The 21,575-nt window shown below is 42.0% G+C and overlaps 1 protein-coding gene across 3 annotated transcripts in view; it reads left to right on the top strand.

Annotated features, from left to right (window-relative positions):
- The window catches only part of ESRRB (estrogen related receptor beta), a 133,210-nt gene that overhangs the window by 39,733 nt on the left and 71,902 nt on the right, over positions 1 to 21,575 (top strand). Inside the window, exon 1 of one of the 3 annotated variants that reach the window (XM_074542579.1) lies at positions 4,716 to 5,139. The exons of the other annotated variants lie outside the window; for them this stretch is intronic. Within the exon in view, the coding sequence (XP_074398680.1) occupies positions 5,090 to 5,139 (50 nt within the window). The 5' untranslated portion in view covers positions 4,716 to 5,089. Of the gene's footprint in view, positions 1 to 4,715; positions 5,140 to 21,575 lie in introns of those variants that run through there. 3 annotated transcript variants of the gene reach the window in all.

Below are 21,575 nucleotides of genomic sequence, written 5' to 3'. Positions count from 1 at the left end.
TTATTAAAAGAAAACCTTGACTTTTCCCTGGCAATGTAGAGATTGTCCGTGTTTGTCTTAATTCAGGGCTCCTAAAAGTGTTAGGAGCACTGTGTCACACTGTAGCACAGAGCTCCTAGCACCATATCCAAGCACAGAATTTAAGGTCACAGTTTTGGGACAGAGAATTCTTATTAAAGCAGGACAGTAAGGGTTAAGACACTTATATTCAGACTGTTGTGCTACAGATCTGCTCAGACTGGTCTGGGGCAAGCCACACAACCTCTTTATGGTAGGATTGGGCAGTCTATAAGTTCTGAATTGTAACCCATTCTAAAGACTAGGTAATGTTTGAAGCACACCTAAGGATGTTCAGGTGGCTATTCATTGTTTGAAAATCACAACATGAAAACTGATTTCTGTTTAAATAGATGTTGAGCTTCATCATGATATCTTTAGATGGAAGCATATTGTTTGCAAGACCAATTTGATCTTTACAGAAAAAAAATCTATTGGAGTTTGGTAGAAAAGAAGACATTGGTTTTTGTGGGGAGAACAAACTCTTTTGTTTGGGTAAGAGAAAATAGACTAGAGCCTTAAATAAAGAAGACTGGTCTGCAAGAGCCTACCAGTCATCAGGGACCTGTGTTAGCCAAGTTTCTCTTTAGGGCTAATAGCCCTGCAAAGCAAAGGGATGAGGGCATGTAACAGAGACTTGTGTGAGGTCAGGCAGTTCTGTTGGCCTCAAAGGTGTGAAAGGCTTGTCTTCTGAATTCAACCCAATGACCTCCTGTAACTTAAATGAGACACAGGCTGGGAAAGATTTTGTGTCATCAATCTCCTCCTTCCCCAGCAGATAAGATAAAAAAGTGTATACACAAAACTCCTCAGCCCAGTTCAGATCTCCTAATTATCTTTTCTTTGCCCTGTACAGACAGCATTTCACTCACTCTCTTGAGACAATACAATAATAAAGCCTTCATAAAAGGGAAAAACATGATCCCAAACCCTAAAAGTAACTAGATCTCTTCCTCTTCTGCATTTTCCTTAGTCAAAAAAAAAAAAAAAAAGGCACCTTATCAACAAGTCAAATCAAGTTTGTTTGGCATGATTTCCAGGTTACTCCTACATTAGACCAAATGAAATTTCTGTCAATCAATCAGTCAACTTGCTGGAAAGTTGATCATTATTCCATGATAAAAGGGTTTTTTTTAAGTAAAACATAGGTTTATCAAAACCAGATTGGTCCTTAAAGGCTGGAGAAAAGTCTTCAAAGAAAGTCTCTGTCCATTATACCTTGGAAGAGCCAGGAAAATTGGAGACATACATCACAATTCTTTTTCTTTTTCTTTTTCTTTTTCTTTTTCTTTTTCTTTTTCTTTTTCTTTTTCTTTTTCTTTTTCTTTTTCTTTTTCTTTTTCTTTCTTTTTCTTCTTTCTTTCCATGCTGCATGTCTCAAAGCACTGATGCTGCCTATCATTCCATCAGCCTGTAGTGCTCTGATTGTGATCTGTCCAAGGCTAATATTGATGGAGCGTTGTTGCTGTGCACTGGGACAACGTCTGAGGAGAACAGGTGACCCCAAAAGCCAGAGGCTGCCTTATGAAAGTCATCCCAAAGGGTGGCACTTACCAGAGCACCTCTGGGTAGGCTCTGCTCAGAGCCACAGACCAGGATGGTTCCCTGCCCCTCCTGCAGTGAGAAAGCAGCAATTCCAGCAGAGGATTTGGTCAGGGCAGCAAACAAAGGCTGTGCTCACAAACCAAGCCTGGTGCTTCTGTTCTGTGTGGAGTTCTGCCTTGGATTTACCCTAAGAGAGCTCTTTTGCTTCCAGATCTACCAGATTATTCTCACAATCCTTTCTAACTTCGTCTTGGAACTTGTTTTAAAACCCACGCATACCTGAAGGATAGCCATGTTGAGATCAGTGTTTCCTTCTTTATTCTGTGGGGGAAGAAAATTGGCCAAAGCTGTGAGAAGAGCTCAGCTGTGTGTGGAGGTTTGCAAAGGATGAAGCCTTCTGGATTTCCAAAACCAGTTTGCAGGACTCTTGTTCTCTTTCTTAGCAATTCAGGTTGGCAGATCAAGCCCAGCCAGCAGAGACCATTCCTTTCTGTTGTTCTCAGAAAGGAAGGTCAGACCTCTGCACAGGTTACTCTCAAGGCAGGGGAAGCTCAATTTGTCCATTTGCACTGGGTCAGAAGAGATTAATATTACGTTTCTGCACCTCTCTGCAAATGCCCACCTCACCTAGGTAGTCCTCTGTCAGCAACAGCCCATTTCCAGTGTACAAACCCACTATTGTACTGTTTATATCAGTTAATTCAGCCTGTGGACCTTGTGCCAGGCGATCTCATGGCTCCCTGCTTGCATCACCTCAGCCTGGATAAAAGTTAAAGTGCAAAATTAAAACATCAGCTATTGGGAGAGCAGGACCTGCCTGCCAAGCCATTCCCACTCTGGCCTCCCATTTGCTGAGAGCCTACACCAGAGTTAATCTCTGCACAGTCAGGATCCAGTCAGGCTGAGCCTTTCTGAAGAAAATTGTTTTCTGTCAAAATCAGCTCACTGCAAACACCCTGACTGCTCTTGAACTGTAGTCTGCCTAAACCCTGACCCTGTGTGCCTCCTCCTGCCTCTCACCCTACTGCATAACAGGAATCTTTGTTATGGGGCAACTAAGTCAGCAGTCAGTCCCTCTCTGGCCTCAGCTTTCTGTTGGAAACACAAAGGTGCTGGTTTTGTCCTTGCCTCTACTTGGTCAGGTGTTCTCCGAGGTGGTTAGTGAGATTCCTTACAACCTTGGGCTCTACTAATGCTAATGCCTTATTAAACCTTGTCTCTTGTCTCTGCAACATTTAAAGCATCTTAGAGTTTCTGCTGTGATGATATATCACTGAAGTGTACAAAAGTCTATGTCTATATGTTTCATTTGTATTTATTCTGGTTGAGGAATAATGTATAATCTGAATTGTGCCACCTGCAACATTCAGGTAATCTGATTCTGCTGTACTTTAAAACAAGATACGTCCTCTCTCTGTCTCCATTTATTAAACTAACCCGTTTTCTGTGCTGTCTTCATGTGTACCTTTTACCATAAAAGACCTCTGTCTTGACATCCTTTAAAGGTAGGTGACCAGAATCACCTAACTTGTCCTCACACAGCCTGGGGACAAGTTAGGGCACACCATTATTTTATATGCATTTAAGATCTCTGGTAGAGGAGATAGTTACACTGGCTTTGAATTTGCACATCCCTCTTTTCCAAATATTCTCAAGTTTTTACAAATACTGATTGTATGAAAAGTTGTAGCCTCATTTATCCTGTGTTTATTGCTTAGAGCTGAGCCACATTGCATTTTCTTTTATTCTTATTATTTTTATTTTATTCTGTATTACCTGCATCATCCAAAAAGCTGTAGTCTGCCCTTCGCTTCTCCTGGTGTTGTACATCTTTGCCTCAAATTAGATTCTGGGTTTTATATTTAAAAATACCCTCCTGATTTCTACTTTTAAAAAAATTTTTGTTTGCCTGGTATAAGAGCATGAAGCTTTTATCCAGGTATAGTTGTATGTATTTTTTGTTTTAGAAAGGCCTCTGGTTTTTGCCTGCCTCTTAAGGATATTTTTATATATTTGAGCAGCAAACATCTAAACATGAACTAGAAGCATAGGAGATCTATAAGTGAGGTTTGTGAGTGCAGTTTGAATGGTAGGGAGTAGGTAGCAAGGGGCAAACAGAACCTTTAGTGCAGCTCCGTGTGAGTCAGGCATTCAAGGCAGGACTGCGTGTGGCAGGCACATAGCAGAGAGGTTCCCGTGCTTTGTGGAGAGAGACCTTCAGAGAGGTGTTGGTGTGGTGCTGTAAATATGCAGTGCAGTTGTGTGAGTGTGAAAATGTGTCTAGAACTGTGAAAGGACACAGACTCTGTCAGTAGTACAGTAGCAGTCAGTACATATGCAGAGCTTTGAAAAGGTGTCCTTCGTGAAATTAGTTGTATGTGCCAGTTTTGATGTTTGTGAAGACTTCTGAGGGTTTGTAGCTATGTTTTTTGTGCCTGGGAATGTGTGCTATTATCCTGAATGCATGATTCTAATCTCACATGCCACGACTTATTCCAGTGTGGTTTCATAAACTGCACTAAGTGACATCTGAATTACACTGCTTTGAAACGGGATTCGGGAACTCTTCTGCACACGTTTGTGGCAATGGATATCGGTATGGGAAAAGAGATGGTTCCGAGTGCAGCGCGTCGTGGGTCTGCATGTGCGCGAAGTGTTTGTGGAGCCGTGTGTTCGCATGGAACAGCGCCCGGGACACGCGTGTTCCAGCGGCACGCTGGTGCCCTGTGCGCAGCATGGGGGTGCTGTGCGGGCACACAGCCGCCCGCCGGCACGCCCGTGTCCGCAGCCACGGGGCACCTTTAGCTCAAGTTTTGCATATCCCTAAACTCTGCAGCCGCTGCCCGCAGACACGGACCGCCGGGCGCGCGGGAAGGGCCGCGTGCGCTGCCGCTGCCACCGCTCCCGCGGCGGGACCGAGCCGGAGCCGCTATCCCGTGTCACCCGTGTCACCAGGGGCAGCCCGGCTGCCGGCCCGCACTGCGCCCCGCGGCGCCCCGGCTCCTGCGGCCCCGGAGCGGGGCTCCCCTCCTCGTCCCGGCGGAGCGCAGGGTGCGGGGCCGGGGCGGCGCGGTGCCGGCAGCCGCGCTGCGGTGCCGGGTCCGGTGGCCCCCCCGGCCGTGCCTCCCCCAGCCGCCGTCCAAGCCCAGCCCCTGCGCGGGAGCCAATAGCCGCCCTGCCGTCTCCATCCGTCTCCCGGCGTTAAAGCTACAGCGGGGCTCGGGGCGGCGAAATCCCCCGTGGCCGTGTCCTGCGCGCCGCCCGCCTCCCGCCGCCGTCAGTGTGTCCGCACGCGGGTGCGGGAGCGGAGCGGCGCGGCGCTGCCTCCCGCCGCCCCTGCCCCGCCGCCGGGCTCGGGCCGGCTCCTCTTCCCGGCGCTCCCCACCTTCCCAGCCCGCCGCAGTTTAGTTGTTATCTTGTGTTTTTTCTTTCTTTCTTCTTTTTTTTTTTTTTTTCTCCTCCAACTGGGAATGCTCAAACTGGACTGATGGACATCTCCGAGCTGTGCATCTCCGACCCGCTCGGCTACCACAACCAGTGAGTGTGCCGTGCCGGGGCCGGGCGGGTCGGGGGCGGGCTGGGGCCGGCGCTGCGTCCCGCTGCGGGTGGGATGGGGCAGCGACCCCGCAGTCCCGCTGCCTCCGTGCTGCAGAGCCGCCGCCGCCCGCCCCCGCGGGACACGGCTGGGCCGGGGGGCTCGGAGCGGCCGGCCGCGGGCCGGGCAGGACAGGGCAGGGCGCGCCTCCGCGCCGGCAGGTGCGGAAGAGTCCGCGGAACAGCACTTGGGGGTGTAGGCGTGCTGGTGTGTTTCTTTCTTGCCGTGTAACTTCTCCCTCTAATGCTTCATCTCCTAGGAACAGGCAGTTAACAGTGAGCACTGACAGTCCTTTCTGCGCAGTGTTACTTTCCGTCTGTGCTAGGATTTTTATTAGATGAATTACTAGGTGCCTATAAAGAGATGTGCATATAAAATTATACGAACCTGATCCACTAAAGCACTGTCTTTTATTTTAAAAGTCTGTTTTTCATCTGAAATGCACTATGGAAATTCAGTTTCCCACAGACTACTGTTTTGGATAGCCTGCCCGGGAAAAGAGTGAAGTGAGTTGGAGGGCTGGCAAACAGACATCCCAAGCTGGGACTGGTGGCTGATACCTTAGCACCTGCTACTGCTCTTTGTATTCCGAAGTGGGCTGTGCCTAGTAATGCTGTGTTTAAAATCACTTTAGCGTGTTAAGTTTGGTTTGATCCTGTTGGGGAAGTTAGGAAACAAGGCAAAACCTTTTCAGCGTTTACATCCAGCTGACTGGAACAATTAATTTTAAATGCATTTCTCTGATAAATCCCACCCTGAGCAGAGTCCTCTTTTGTGTGTTTGCATGTTAATCCGTGTGTCACCTATGCAGGTTTTGTGTCAGCAGAGGTGGGAATTAAGTAATTTTGCCTATTTCATTGCTTTTGTCATAAGAATACATTGTATTTAGTACAATTAAAATAATTAAAGTCAAACAAATCATCCACAAATACCCCTCTTTCCTCATTTCAGCTTTTATTTGTCTTTCTGTACCTTGTTTTCTGATATTCCATCTGTCTTTACACTCATTTCTCTTTCCTTTAATCCCCAGCTTCCAGCAGTTTCATTAAAATGAGACTTCGTATTGTTAATAGAAATTAATAATCTAACCCATGTGGTTTTCTTTTCCCCACTGGTGCTACACTTGTGGCTGCTCCACTTTGAATTAAAAATAAACAAACAGTTTCTTAAGGGAAATGTATTCTGTATGCTGCTGGGAATCTTAATATTAAGGCAAAAATAGAAGATGTATTTACCTTCATAAAAAAAAAGAAAATAACAAAATGCCACAATGAAAACCTAGATCTTCATCACTTACTATGTTGTCTCTTAACTTTTTCTTTTTATTTTTTTGTACTTTTGGAATTGAGAAAAAGGAACTCAAACAACATGAAAATAGTAAGAAGTAATCTGCATGTTGTATTGCTGTTCACCCTTTTTACTTTTTCATGGGCTTTCAGTCAGCTCTCAAAAATGTCAAGTGCACCTTACCCATATGCACAACTCCTTGGCTGCTGAGTGGACAGATGAAGGTGGCCCTGGGGGAAGTGCCACTGAGCCCCTATGGTTTTACAGCAGACAGAGAGTGCTGCTTTTTGAGATGAGAAACTGTTGGAGAGCTCTTTGTTTTAAGAGGTGCTTGTTTCTGTGTGCCAACTGACCCTCTCTTTAACATTGTTGAGGTTTGGTAAAATAGAGAAATATAATTTAAAATATTTCAACCTCAATTTTTTCAATGTTTTTAATTTAAAGGAGTATGACAGTGCAGGAAAGTGTGAAAAAAGTTACTGAGAGAAGTAAGATATGAGCAGCTTTAAAAATACAGTATATATAAAGGTATATGTGCAGTGTGTCTAGTACTGATTTGATTTACATTCTGGTTTTATTAAGGCTAGATTTCACATTATATTCCTGTAGCTGAGGATGAGTTGGCCCGTCTATATCTGTTTAATCATCTTTTTCTCCCACTGTAACACAGCTGCCCTGTGAACATACAAAGTAAATACAGGTGTTGTATTTGTGCCTGTATCCCTAACTAGCGATGTGAGCCTATTATTCATACTGTGCTGATTTATTCTTTTGACTGCTAGCTATTGAAATTATTTTAAATTATTTTCCTCCTTTTTTTTTTTAATACCACTTGTAATTCTGTTGATGGCAATTTTTGTCACGTTAAATCTTAAATTAGGAGCTTATTTAAATATATTGCAAACTGCTTCTTCTTTAGTTACTTGTTAAGCTATAGGAAAAAATATGAGGAAGGCTAAAATGTTGGGAGAGAAGTGGATGTTGTCACTCAATATATGATCCATACATTTCCCTGGAAACTGTATTTCACCTCATAATTATTGAAACAGAGAGCGAAGGAGCAACGCAAAGGAGAGGAGAGGTGACTCCTTTCACCTTGGAGTTTGATGAGATCTTAATTTTTGTAACAGGCAGACTCAAAAGGAGTCTGAACAAAACCTAAGCAAAGGAATTCCTTTCCTTTAATTTGTTCTTCAGGTTTTGTATTTATCTTGCTCAAGCAGTGAAAATTCCTTTTCCATTGCCTGTGTATGCTGACCTAAGCGATTGCACCAGGAACCTGTGGAAGTTCTGGTTAGCAGGTGTGTGGTTTCTCTCAGTGCAGAATCTTTCAGGAGGAGTAAGAAAATGCTTCTTCCTAATTTTGATCCTCTGTGCATGTACTCTAAGGCCATGTATGTTTTATTTTCTTACGCAGAAGTCCACTCTTTAGCAACCGCTTCCTACATTTTGGTGCTGACCTCTGGGAAAATTGTTCCCGGGGTAGATGATGCAGCTCCAAGAAAGAAGCTTTTGTATGAATTGTAGTTTGTTTAAAGCATTTTAAAATTGGGGAATTAACAAAGGCAGTGATTTGTACCTGCAGTTTGTCTCTCAGGTGAGGGCATATGGTGAGAATACATTAGTTAAACTGTACTGACAGCGCCTGTCTGCGATACGGCGGGAAGGGAATGCGTGTGCAGACACCACTAATGTACACACTGCCACATGAAATATGTCATTATAGTCACTCTCAAACACATATGTGCATCTGTAAATATTTGTGTGTTGGTATACACACATGCATATATATGGTCATGTGGAGTACTGGTGTTGTATCTCCCTCATGTGCAAACCCAAGGTTGTTTAAGTAGAGAGTAGAATACGGCATTTTTACTTTCCCGAATTAACTTCGAAATCTCAGAGAATTTTGTTTTCTGCCTCTTTATAGTTGCCACTAGAAATGTTGACAGGACTACAAAATTGCCATTTCTGTTTCTTATTAATATTCTACATGGCAGACAGAAAGTGACCAAGGAGCCATTATGAAGGTAAAATAAATATCACTGGCAAATGACAGCATCCTGCCAGATGCTATGTCTCTTACACTGTTTCTTCTGAGGTAAAAGAAAGGCACGTGAGTCACTGATGTAATAAAAATAAAAATTATTTTATGAAGAGTAGGAAAAAGTTGAAAGGAATAAATTACATATTTGATAGAGAGGTGAAATGGTATAATGTTGGAATTTTAAGGCAATGAAGGAGCAAATTCCAGACCCTGCAGCAGTGAATTAACAAAGTTGCTGTCACTGACCCTAAAGCATAGACTGAAGTAATGTGACTTGATTTCAGAGGTTACTGGAAATCTCTATATTCTGTGAATGGGAAGAAACCTCAGTCAGAGAATCTGAATGCAACTGTCTGCTCTGAATATGCCTCAGAGGCTGGAATTGGAAGTAGTTGTTAATTGGAGAAAATAGGATGGAGTTGTTTGTTTCGTTGACAGAATAAAATGAGAAACCTTTATAAGGAATTGGGGTAGTTACTGGATTTCTGACAGGGTTCCCATCATAAAATGGGGTCTCAGTACACTAAGCTTAGTGAATGGAGGGCTGATGAGGAAATCAGTACCTTTAGAGTATTTGTATTAACTTTTCCCTCCTCTTCTAATTCCACTTGTAAAAGTAAACATGATCTAATCATTATCAATTATTGAGAAATATGGAAAGATCAATATATTTAAAAAATAGGATTTTTTCATTGTATTGATTTGAAGTAATCAATAAATATTGCATTTAGCCTGAGAGGGGAAAGACTTTGGAGAGATTGCATCAGAGAAAGTTGCTGTGATAGAGGTTTCATATCCCATTTTCTTCCTCTCCAAGAGAATGTTGCTCTACTCTCTGTGCCCTTTCCGCTGTTATTTTCCAGCCCTGTTTCTGCACTGTCACTACTGCTCTGAATTTCATGTTGTTTGAAAATACCTGTATTGTTCAAATTATTTCAGTTCAATAAGAAGTTTTGTACATTGTGTCAGCGGGTCTCTTTACAAAATTTTCTATAGCTTGAAGGATTCAAATTCTCTTAAGGAACAGAAACAGGAAGAAGGTAACAAGGTTTAAACCTGAGTGTAGATGAAATTTATAGGTTCTGTCAGGAGCAAGGTAGAATTTCTCCACAGAGTGTGAAGTGTCTAAGAGAGATTTAATTAAGGAAAGAAACAGTAAAAGTAGAAAAATATGGTGAGAAATCTGGGATAACAAAGCCAACATCCTTTCCCCATCTTCTTATTCTAACTTGTGCTCCTGGGTTTAAGAGTTGGGGGTCATAGAGATGCACATCAGCAATTCCAGTGTAGACTGCAGAGATGAGGAGATTCTTCCCAGTCAGACCTGTTCTTTATTCTGTGGAGCTATTGGCAGTAACATTACAGCCAGGGAGCACGACAGAATTTTTAGTCTGCGCAGTGTGAGCAAGTAAATATAGCATCTGCCCCGAACCCAGCAGTGAGCGTCTTAGGTAATGCCGCTGTAGAAACTGGGGGGAAAAAGGGGGAAAGATCAGAGTTTCTGTGACAAACTATGAATCAGAATGGTTGTTTGTTTAGTGAAGGAACTTAATAAAGAAGATATTAGCAGCAGATAGTTATGGTGACCTTGCCTTAAAACAAAGGAAACACTTGGTTTCTTTCTGTGTTTGCAGTATTAGCTGCATTTGAGTTTTGAATGTAGTAATTTCTACGTAGCTTGCATGTGTAAAGTGCTTTGTGCATGTCATTGGGAACAGAATACAATTTAGTATTACTTCTTAGTAATAGCTACTGACTTGGCAAGTTTTACTTCTTAGAAATTAAATTGTAATAACTTACTCTTTGCATTTGTTTCCATCCTTGTTATGCTGCCTCTCTGTAAAGCCTTGCCCTGCCTCTTCAGAGCACTAGAGATGCCCACAAAAAAATGATGTTTGCATCTGGAGCACAGTGCACTTTGATTCTTCCAGTGCTTGAGAGTCTGGCTGCTGGCAATGACTGTCCGTGAGGAGAAACATGTCTGCTCAAGGTGGAACACACTGTATAATAATATATTTGTCATGTTTGTAATTGCAAATGTAATTAGCAAACAAGCTCTGGGGGATTGAGGACTTGAAACTTTCACAGCACATCATTTGACCCTATCTTGACTGGACTGGAGCTTACATGTCACTGTTAACCCATGCTGTTCTTGCACAGAAATGCTCAGTCAAATGTGACTGCTGCTAAGTTCCCTGTCTTCTCCCTCTCCCTGGCCTCCACCTCACTCCCTCCCTCACCTCCTCCTTTTTTTTTTGGCTATGAGCAGCACTTTACCTGTATTTGCTTATACCTTCTTTTATTGTGATAGCAAGCACTTATGTTCCTTCTGTGACACATGCACTAATATTTCCTTTCCTAGCACTTCTGACACAGCCTGGAAAGCATTCTGCAATGCCCTTTGTGAAGAGCACTGTGTACCAGTAAGTGCTTTTGCATACTGAGCTGTTCAGTGCATTCCTATCACCACAGGCAACGTTACTACTCAGTGCCCCTTGCACTTCGCAGAGACAACTTGCGAAAAGCAGGTGGCAAGCTGTTATCACACAACCTGCGATGGCTCTCTGTCCCTGCTGAGCTGGAATTTTCTTGCACTCCCTTTCTGAATGGGGGAGGAATAAATATCTAGCAAATCCTATTCGCTTTATGGAATCCTGGCAAATCTCAGCCTAGTCACCCTTAGGATGACTTTTTTGTCCTACAAAAGATATCCCTGGTCCATATGGATTTAGTGAACAGCACAGAATCAGTTCATAAAGTCACTAACTTACATGTGCATAGGAAGCAAAAAGGAGCTGCTTCACTTTTTCGTATTAATAGTCTATTTTTTCTGTTTTGTTTTCAAGATAAGACTTAAATTGCAATAAAATTTGTGATAGCATTGCTCTTGTTTTGGACGGAGTTCTATTTATTCTTGCATTTTTGTGTACATAAAAGGAAATCCAGTAAATGTAGAGAGGGGTGGCTGTTTTTATGCAATATTTGTAATGACAGTAAGGGCATGTCCAAATATTGCATCTGTTGAAGGCTTGGAAGGTAAAGAAAACCTGTTCTAACTTCTTCTTGGTAGGATAAGAGCATTTGATGAACACCCCATCTTTCTGTCCAAATTTTCCTTTTCCATTCCTGGAAATTGTCTGTGCTTTAACATGTACTGTAAGAGTCATATATTTTCCTTAAATTAGCATAGCCTGTAATGTGGGTGATGGAAGTGGGACCTCCAGCTTAGAGTATCCTGCATAACAGGAGAAAATTTCTTATAGCACCTTTTGTTTTGAATTGATTGTCTGTGTTTTACTGCAGATCTTTTTACAAGAAGTTTTTTTCTTGCTGTATGTCTGCTGGTCTGAAAAGCTGTTCGTGCGTATGGCATATTAAGAAGTGTTGTTTTCTAGGTTTTTTCCCTCTTTTTCTCATGTCACTTTGAAGTTCCCTTTTGTAATAATGGCCCTCAATCTCTGGTGATGGAGCCGTCACTGGGAACAATGCTGGTGAGAGTATTGTCTCGCTGTCCTTTCACTCAAGACAAAGGTCAAAAGAACAGCTTAAAAAAACGTTCAATTCTCCAATTATGACTTTGCATAGGAAGATAATTTTAAGATTGTATATGCACTTGGGTGAAAATAAAACAGAAATACAATTTTCCGTCAGTTTCCGCAAGTACTTTTTTTCATGTACTGACATGAATAATTGCAAACCAAATTTCTCAGTGAGATTTACATCATTTTACGTATTAAAAAATTGAAGAGCTGAAGGACACTAAAGAATTATTCTTCAACAGAATTTTTTTTTCCAAAGACTTCTGTGTTGTTTTTGGTTTTGTTCAGGTCACACTGACAAGTTTCTGTTTATCAAACATATTTGTTTTATGATTTAAGAAATTACACTTACATAGATGAATTTCTCACATATGTGACAATATAGCAGTGAAGAACATAGGATGTTACTGATTTCAGGATTTGGTGTAAAATTTATTTTTACTGCACGTAACCAGAATTAACGGATACACATTTTCAATGTGTACATTTTTTTACATGCTTCGCTTATAACTTTTAAAACCATTTCTAATTAACACATTAATTTTAAGGACTTGCTGTTGTTTTATTTTTCTTTGTTTCACGACTGTGTATGGCATGTGATTACCATTTAGTTTTAACAGTTCAGAAAGTGCCGTAGAGGGAGAGCGATTTAATTCTTTAGAAAACATAAATTCAGTACGGCTTCAGTTCTTTTCCAAACATACATGATGTTACTTTTATTTTTATCTTTAAGAGTTTAATTCCATTTCTTCATAGTTTTTGTGTTTCTGTTGATGAGGGCTTTTGTTGGTTTTTTTTGATAGTTTTTGTAGGCTAAGGGGGTAAAGGTACAGTGAGACACTGAAAAAATTCGGAAAGCACCAGTGCCTATTGCCTGACACTCTGTAGTAGGTAATATTTGTTATCAGATTCATCAGTAGTGCAGAGGTATCTGGCTGGATGAGGGCTCTCCTCACTGGTGTTACGCAGTGACTTTGAGCAATGATGTGCAGCCTAACCAGGCACTGCGACAGGGAGGAGGCCACAGCTGTGTGGTACAGTCGAAACTCTCCTTCAAAGCCACGCAAATCCCCACACTGGAACTTGCATTTTTTGTGCTTGGGCATCGTGAAGGATGATGACTTCACCTTCTGTGGGTTTTCTTTGCCTTAATAGGTTGTAGCAGATATGACTTTATGAAAATGATGTTTAAGTGTACGATGCATTCATAGGTATTATTTTCCATCCATGATGCCAGATGCATCTCCTTTGAAATAATTGATACAAGTTGTGTAGGGGCACCAAGCCCACCGTGGAGGACTAGAATGTGCCAGAGTAAGACAAAAAAGAGTTTTCTTGCCTGCAGAGATCTGTGAGTGCATGGATGGATGTCTGTCAGGGTGTGTGTACACACTTAATTTTATGTAATTGTGCACATGCTATAATTTAACAGAACACACATGTGTATAAACGATATAATTTTATATATAATCAAGTGCATTTTTTACTTATCCATCCAATGTCTTTTTGGATGCATACACAAGACTTTCTGCATGTGATTATGTATTTCTGCATGTATTAATGTACAAATGTATAGAAAGAAATAAGGGTAGGTCTGTCTGTCTTCATCACAAGATTGTTCCCAATCTTTAGCAATTCAAGCTTGTAAATCTGTTCATGGCCTTACATAGAAGGTGTTTTATAAATGTAAAATGCTGTACAAATATACCATACAGAACATTTGCACTGAAAAAAATTGGGTGTTTCTCTGGGAATATATATTATTATGGATCATATAGGATTAGGTGCTATTAAATAACTGCAGTTAGATCTCCTGTTTATAAATTAATGAACTGGTGTTTTTTAAAGAGGAACAGAGATTTTCTTTAAATGGAGTATCACAGAGTAATTTGAAAAACAGTATGCAGAACAGACATCCAACTATAACATTGTCAAGATAAAGATGGGCTCGAATGCCATAGCCATAAAAGTCGGCAATTTGGAATTTCTTTTATCTGTTTATTTATTTTTTGATGGCTTTGGAAATTTTCTTTTTCTTTTTTTTAATGAGATCTTGGTTTAGTAAGCCACAAAATACAGTGTGCTTCCCCTTATGGAGTAACTTAAAATTTGATTATGAAATATTTTGGCATTTTGTTTTAATTTCATCACCTGCAGTGTATCTGACAATTGTCTTTTTATTCTTTTTTAAAGTATTTTTATTTTCCTATAGAGCAGTTTCTTTTTTCTTAGCAATTACAGTTAGGGGACTGTCATTACAGAGCAACTATAAGCCCTAATCACTGCCCATGATCATTACTTCTCTAATAATATGGACTGTCTCTGTTGAAATTTCCCTTCTTGATTTCCTAGTCTAACATGGACTAGCTTCTTAAAATACTAACAAATTTAATTCCATGGCCTTTTTAAAACAACATTATTATGAAACAAAAACAAAAGCTCTCACAGCACAGTGATGTGCTCTCTATATATGTTTCAATGTGCTAATTTTCCCTAGAATTTTCCCTTGGGTGTTTAGGGAAAAACAGATTCAGCCCTCTGAATTGTTCATTGAAAGAAGAAAAAATACCTGCTTTTGGCTGGTTTACTTTCTTAACATACTGTTACTTTGCTTCGTCTCTGTGAAATGTTATAGATTCAATTCCCCTGCTGGACCAAGAGTTAAAAATTCATTCACGAATAATAAAAGCCAATCAGTCTTGTTGAGTTTAAGAAGGATTAGAATAAAGGTTTTTGCACAGAAGCAGTTATATATCTTGGTTGTGATATTGTTGGACTGATAGATGCTGTACTAGGTCCCACTGGTTATCTGGTAAAGGTAGCTGATTTGCAAACAGGATTGTTATCCTGATGACTAATGAGTCTAATACTGGATGGGTTAAAAGAGAATGGGCAGCTGGTGTCTGTTATAAGTTCTTGACTCCCTCTTAGAAAACAATTACTTGATTCAGATGGATAGACTGGAAAGGGACCAGGTAAATATAGACTACGAAGAAATGGTTCCCACTATCTTACTGTAGCTGGAATTTTCAATCAGAGTGATCTGACTCGGGCACTGAATTCCACTGAGTGTCAGTGTGCCTGTGGTGAGGAGCTGTCCATAATTGTTGAGAGACCTGCACAGACATCAGGCTACCCTGTGTTCAAAGCGTGTCACTGATACAAGGTGGGCACAGAAAAGCTCACAAATCCCTTGAGATAGAAGAAGGATTTGCACACAAAATTTTGTGATGCAAAACCCCCTCTCCCTGCACAGATCTGCTGTGTAACACTGGAGAGGGGAGAAGGAAGTAGGAGACATGGCTCTGGAGGAAGGAGGGCATCCAAAGTGACAGAGAACTCAGTTTTTGGGTTTTTTTTTTTAAGGATTCATTGCTAAAGGTAGAGTTTAAGGGAAAGATGGTGGATGAAGATGGCTTGTTTTATGAACACTGCTTGAGCCTGACGTGAAATATAAGAAGGCAGCTGCAAGTCCTTCAGGTCAGTTAGGCTGAAGTCTGGGGAAGGGAAAAAGAGGATGTGGCTGCCGTGGGCAAGACAAGAATGGATACTTCTTTTCAAATATCTGCTCCATAAGAGCTTCTTAGGACTACAGGCCCTTGTTAAGAAAAGCATCTTGAGCGATAAATTGTTCTTTTGTGTGGGGAGTTCACTGTCACATACGAGAGCCACAGCATCTCTGTCTTTCAGCTGTGTCGTGGGAAAACTTGTAAATGGAGGATCTTTGTGAGGTTAAAGACAGTGATATTCAGCCTGCAGGCCACTGGCTGTTACGTTTGGGTGGAAATAAAGGCAGCGTGGAGAGGTGTCCATTTTTTGAAAGGAGAACAATTTTGCTTCCTTCAGTGCAGGACTGGCCGGTGTCCTTGCCTCCAAGTGCCCATTGCCGTAGCGCAGGTAGGCGCTGGAAGAGCTCTGCAGCCATCTGCAGGGCTCCGCTGACAGTGCGCCGGGCTGCGCGGGGGCTGGCCTGCAGAGCAGCCCGTGCACCTTTGTTTCCACTGGCCAGATCCTTGAAAATGGTCAAATTACTCTGTCCTCCTCTGAAAGTATGTGCAGGTTTCTCCTGGGCATCTTGGCTCTCAGTATTGCATTGAGAGAGCATTTCCATGTTCATGGACCTGATGGAGTCTTCAGGGAGATTCTCTGTCATCCCTGCTGTGCACTCCCTTTAGCATATTACAGGTGTAAGTTTGGATGCCTGAAGGGCGATTCCACAGTCTATGAAAATCTCATGATAAGGAAGCTTGATGGGGAAAGAGAAACTTTAGTGTTTTGCATATGAGTATCATGTATTATTTGAGAAATACATTAATCTTCATGACTGCATAATTTATGTACATTTTTTCCAAAGTGGATCTAACTCTTGCTTTCACACAGAACCACAGAACTGCTGAGGTTGGAATGGACCTTTGGAGGTCATCTGGTCCAACCTTGTGCTCAAGCAGGACCATCTAAGGCTGGCTGCTCAGAACCAGGTCCACACTGCTCTTGAACATCTCCAAGACAGGGGACACCACAACCTCTCTGAGCAAACTGTGCAAGTGCCTGGTCACTCATAGCAGTCACAAAGTGTTGGCTTATGTTCAGAAAGACCCTACTCCGTTCATGGCCTCATGTGTCCTTTGAGGGTTTTTATCTCCTACTTGAGTTTGCCCAGTCATTTTATGGTGTCTTAAAACTCTTTCTAGTTTGTCAGTCACTGCCTAATAAAGTGGCACACAGAAATTTTAGATCCTTTTAGGCTAAATGTGTCTGGAAGAGAAGTATCCCCTACCTGGTTCTGTGGGAATAAAACTGTCATTGAGATCATTGAGACCTTAATTGTTGGGCTCTGGCAACCTGAGCTAAAAATAACAAGTATGTTGTCTTAAAATTACAATTGGTTCACCAAAAGCATCTATTATGTCTCATGAGTATATACAGGAGTTTCTCATCTCTTTTAGAATATAGCTTATCCACATCACAATATGAATATATAGAGGTATTTGTTTTAGATATCCTCTATTTTTTTTTACTCAGTAGCTGGTTTATCATCTTATTTATCAGCTACCCAGTCTTGTCTTAACAGAGTAAATGAATAGCAGTGAGCAGCAATTAAATGCAGATTTAACCAGGAGCAGTGCATTCATTTGGCAGTTCCCATTACTGTGACTGCTGTTCTCAATCCTCAGTGCCTCTGGTTTCTTCTGGAAGAATGCCATCCAAGTGGTAGCTTTTGTACATCACCAATGTGAGAGTTAGTACATGAATGCAGTCCACTGTTCATAATGTGGGCTACTGAACCAGGGAAAAAACCTTGAATAGCCATCGAGAAAAATCTTGGAGGAGGATGCCATATTAAAATGACTTGTACCATGATAGAAAACCTTCTGCCTGTAATAATGTAGTCAGTACTTGCAGCCTTCTAGAAGTGACTACTGTGCTAACAGGTTCTCTTGCACTCACAGCAATAGGTAATTTATATCAGGTTACTTCATCTTCTGAGAGCAGCTAACAACCATGAAATGCTGTCACTGCTGTTGAACAAAGAGGCTGGTGTTGAAAATTTATATGGGAAACTAGATAAGCAGAAACCACAAGATGAAGAAGCCATCTACAACCTTTGAGCATGCCTGGGGACTTTCTTTTTATAACTGTCTTCCAAGGTACTTTGAATATGAATCTGTTGTCATTTTGGTACTGTAAATGACAAGGAACTCTAAAATCAGATTGGTTACACCAATGTAAAATTGGTACAAGATTAATATTGGGCCATTCAGTTCAACATAACAATAGAAGAAGAAATATGCAGAAGCCATATAAAAAATCATATTGAAGTGAGGGGGCAGGAATCAACTAAAGCTTTGTATGGGAGTGGCAGAAACAAGCAATTTTCTTTCCATAAAACTCTGCCAGGTGTTATTAGTGCCTTAGATCACTGGCTGATTCTTTCAGAGTTCAGGTTTCATGCTTCTAATGCATGAAATGATTCTTTCACCCCTTTGGGAATAATTTGGAGTATGTTGGAGAAGGCAGCATAGTGGTGATTGGGGAGCAGCTTGATGCATTGCTAAAATGCGCAGAGGACAAAGTGCCAAATGAGGTGTGAGAGCAGGTGAAGTGTGAACTCGCTGAAGTTGCAAAGAATATTATCCAGATAAAAACACACCAGAGGTGAGTAAAGCAGGACTCCAAAGAAGCATTCCAGCATGTGGAGAATTCCAGTGATGTCCAGAGGAGAATGCCCTTTGCCAAATTTATGAGGATGAAACGCATGGAGTATGGATGAAACCCATCTCCTGTGCAAAGGAGAAGACTGCAACGAGATAGCTGGGAAGAAGAGACTCAGCTCTGGTTTTAAGCTTCTTTTAAGGTATCTATGTATATAATGCCATCATGTTGAGTAGCAATTGCATCTTTATAGCTATATATTAAATCAAGATAAAAAGGCAAATGTAACAAATCATGCCTTAAGCAAAAGCTCCCTGTGGGTAGGAAGTCTAAGTTTAGTACCATCTGATTCTGTAGTATCCTGAGAACTCTGATGCTGCAAGGAAATGCAAGACGTGGTGTCAGACGATGTTCTACTGCTCTGCACAAGATCCAGAGGAGAGTTGATAATTCAGAATTATCTTGATTTTGGATTGTAAACAGTGTACTTCCACTGAACACTGTTGGAGCTGTGTTTGATTGGAGATGGTGCACTGAGAAAGGACAAGCAAGGGTAGAACCTGTGCCATGGAGCCTGAGGTCACACTGGGACAGAGAAATGGTGGCCAAAGAGCCAACAGCAAGGTCCTGTCACTGTGGCTGAATTTTGGCTTGTGACTAAGGTTTTTGTGTGAGGTGTGGTAGAAAATAGCTGTTCCTCACACCTTTTCTCATTTAACTTTCCTGAAGATCCTCTGAAAACACACAACCATTACTTTCTGCAAAAAGATGGAATTGGAATACAACAGCTTCAGGAAAAAGAGAGATCACAGTGGAGGAAGAAAGATTCTGCTAGCACATGCATGGGTTTCTGTTGTTAAAATTGAATGAGAATTGGCTTAAAAAGTAGGGTCAAACCTTACAAAACTACTGCTTTGTTTCTCTCCCAGCTTTCTAATTCAGTATGCACCATTTGGCTGTTGCACTGGGATAGGACTTTCCTTCACACTTGCCGACTGTCTTGTTTTGTCTTTCTGCTGCAAGGTGAAAGTAGTGATCAGCATCCTTGTGAGGTGAGGCAGAGGTACATGTGAAAAGCTTGCCCACACAAGCAGACAGGTCCCTTCTGCCTGGTAGCCCTGTCATGACCCTGTCACTGGCTGAAAGCACAGCCTACCCCGTGGTGGGGAATCTGAAATCTAGGTGGTGATGGGAGCTGCCCTGTGGTAAGACATAAAGCAGCAGGATCTTTCAGAGGGAAGAGGAGCATTGACATGGAGCTTCTGACATCGGGAAGAGCTGCTGTGTATATCATGGGGCCTGAAGAAAGAGAACTGCTCCCTTGGGATGAGGAGATTTATTGCAGTGTGTTTAGCACCCCTGCAACTAGAGGAAAAAGATACACATTAGCAGCTGGTAGGAGGCCTGTGCTGCACTTCTGCTCCAGTGGAAAAGGCAGGAATGACACATTGCTGTGAGGTGGGATGGGAGTGGAGCTCTACACATCGGCTGGGGTGAACCAGAGGAATGCTGACTTGGTGTGGAAGAAGGAAAATCTTAACTGATGTTTTTCATGGGGATAGAGATACTGCAGGATATCCCCAGAAAAAAAAACTCAGTGAGCTGGAAAATGAGAGAACTTGGGACCGCTAATCAGTTCTAAAAAATTTTCTGGCATGTTCTACTGGCCACTGCTGGGTTTTAATATGGTTTCAAATGTTCATGCTGTGTTGCAGGATTACAGGTTGCTTACCTTTTGGCTTTTGCAGTGTGGTACAAGAGAGTGTTTCACTTTTCCCCAGCTTTTACCTGAAGTCCTTCCTGCTGAGTGGGATGGAGGGAATAGAGACACGGAAAACCTCTTCTGCTTGAGAAGTTCATGAGCTGATGTAGTTCCTGTTCTGGCAGCTCTTAACAGTTGTGCAGTGCTTGCTCTAGAAATTGTACACAGAGATGGGAAAGGAATGGAAGGGTCTGTGTTTTACAGGAATACTTTGCATTGTTATTGATATAAATACTTCATATGCCAGTGAACATGAGGAGAGTAGCATGCTGTCTGTCTTCTACTTCTTGGTGTAAATCAATTTGCTGCCTCTCCTATGTGCCATATGCATTCACTGTTTGCACACCTCCTGTGTGTCTCCAGCTATGCTAAAGCAAGCAAGGATATCTTCTGGGAAGCTCTGTCTCTGTTGCAGGAGATGCTTCTCACTGAACTGACTCTCAGAATACCTCCTTGGCTTGAGGAAGGTGCTGTAGGTATGGCTTCTGTAAAGGCAGTACATAAAACAACATAACAGGAGTGTGCACATATCAAATCCATGAGAGAATTCCAGTAGGAGTTGGAGATTTGGGTCTGGGCTTTTTGAGCAAACACCTTAAGTGTCATCAGGACTAAAAGGTACTTTGTGGAGGTCAGTTGAATAGCACTTGTTCTGAGGAGCTACAGTTTAAATGGACAGGAAGCAATATAGTGCTGGACAAGAAAGTCTACCACCTGAAAAATTAGTTTTGAAAAAGTAATTTGTAAGATCTTGCTTAAACAGTATTGTTGCCTACCTTCTGCTTTCTGGAAGGATTTAAAGGAGCAAAGTGGAAGAACTTCACAGGAGTAGGAGCCAGGGCTGAGCCATGTTTGCATGCAGTGGTGCTGAGCCTCTATCAGATATGTCCTTTTCATGATGTGCATTTCCTTATCATTTCCTTATCATTTCCTTATCATTTGGGGAGCAAGGATGCATCTTTTGCCTCCAGCAGCCCAGCTGTCAGGAGAGAGTAAATATTGCTTTGTGGCCAAAGGGTCCTGTTAGCCTCCAGGAGGCACAAACCAGCAGCACTCAAAAAAATTAACAGCAGTAAAAGTACATTATACAATTCATCGATCTTTTGTTTTCAACACTGAAGCAGTGCTACTTGGGGCACATGGGTTACACCAGGGTCAGCACTTTCATTAGGAGATCTCTGGTCCTCCAGCCTCACCCCAGCACCCTGGATGGGTGCCTGCAGTAGGTGCAGGCACTTGCCTGGCATGGATGGGTGAGGCTGGGAGCAGCCACTCCGTTCTAGGCAGCGTGAAAAATCAGAGGCAGTTAGGTACGAGTGAAAATATTATCAGTTTCCCTGGTGTCAGCACAGGCCAGTTCTGATTTTAAAAATGAAATATGGCAGCTAATTAATCTAGATCACAGCTTAATCGCCTGTGGTGGGTTTAAAAAAAAAAACATTTTTGTGTGAATTTAGCACTTATGAAGGTGAGAGGCTGGAATTACTGCATAGACCAAAGCACAGCATGGATAAGCTGTCTCCTGCTGGCTCTGCTCATGCTCCCCTGTGGTGGCCTGCAGTAGCCACTGCTGTCTCCTGCAGTCTGCCT

Source organism: Zonotrichia albicollis, chromosome 6, assembly GCF_047830755.1.
Source record: "Zonotrichia albicollis isolate bZonAlb1 chromosome 6, bZonAlb1.hap1, whole genome shotgun sequence".
Taxonomy (NCBI): Eukaryota; Metazoa; Chordata; class Aves; order Passeriformes; family Passerellidae; genus Zonotrichia; species Zonotrichia albicollis.
The sequence above is the reverse complement of the archived record's forward strand: the minus strand, read 5'-3'. Positions and strand labels throughout refer to the sequence as shown.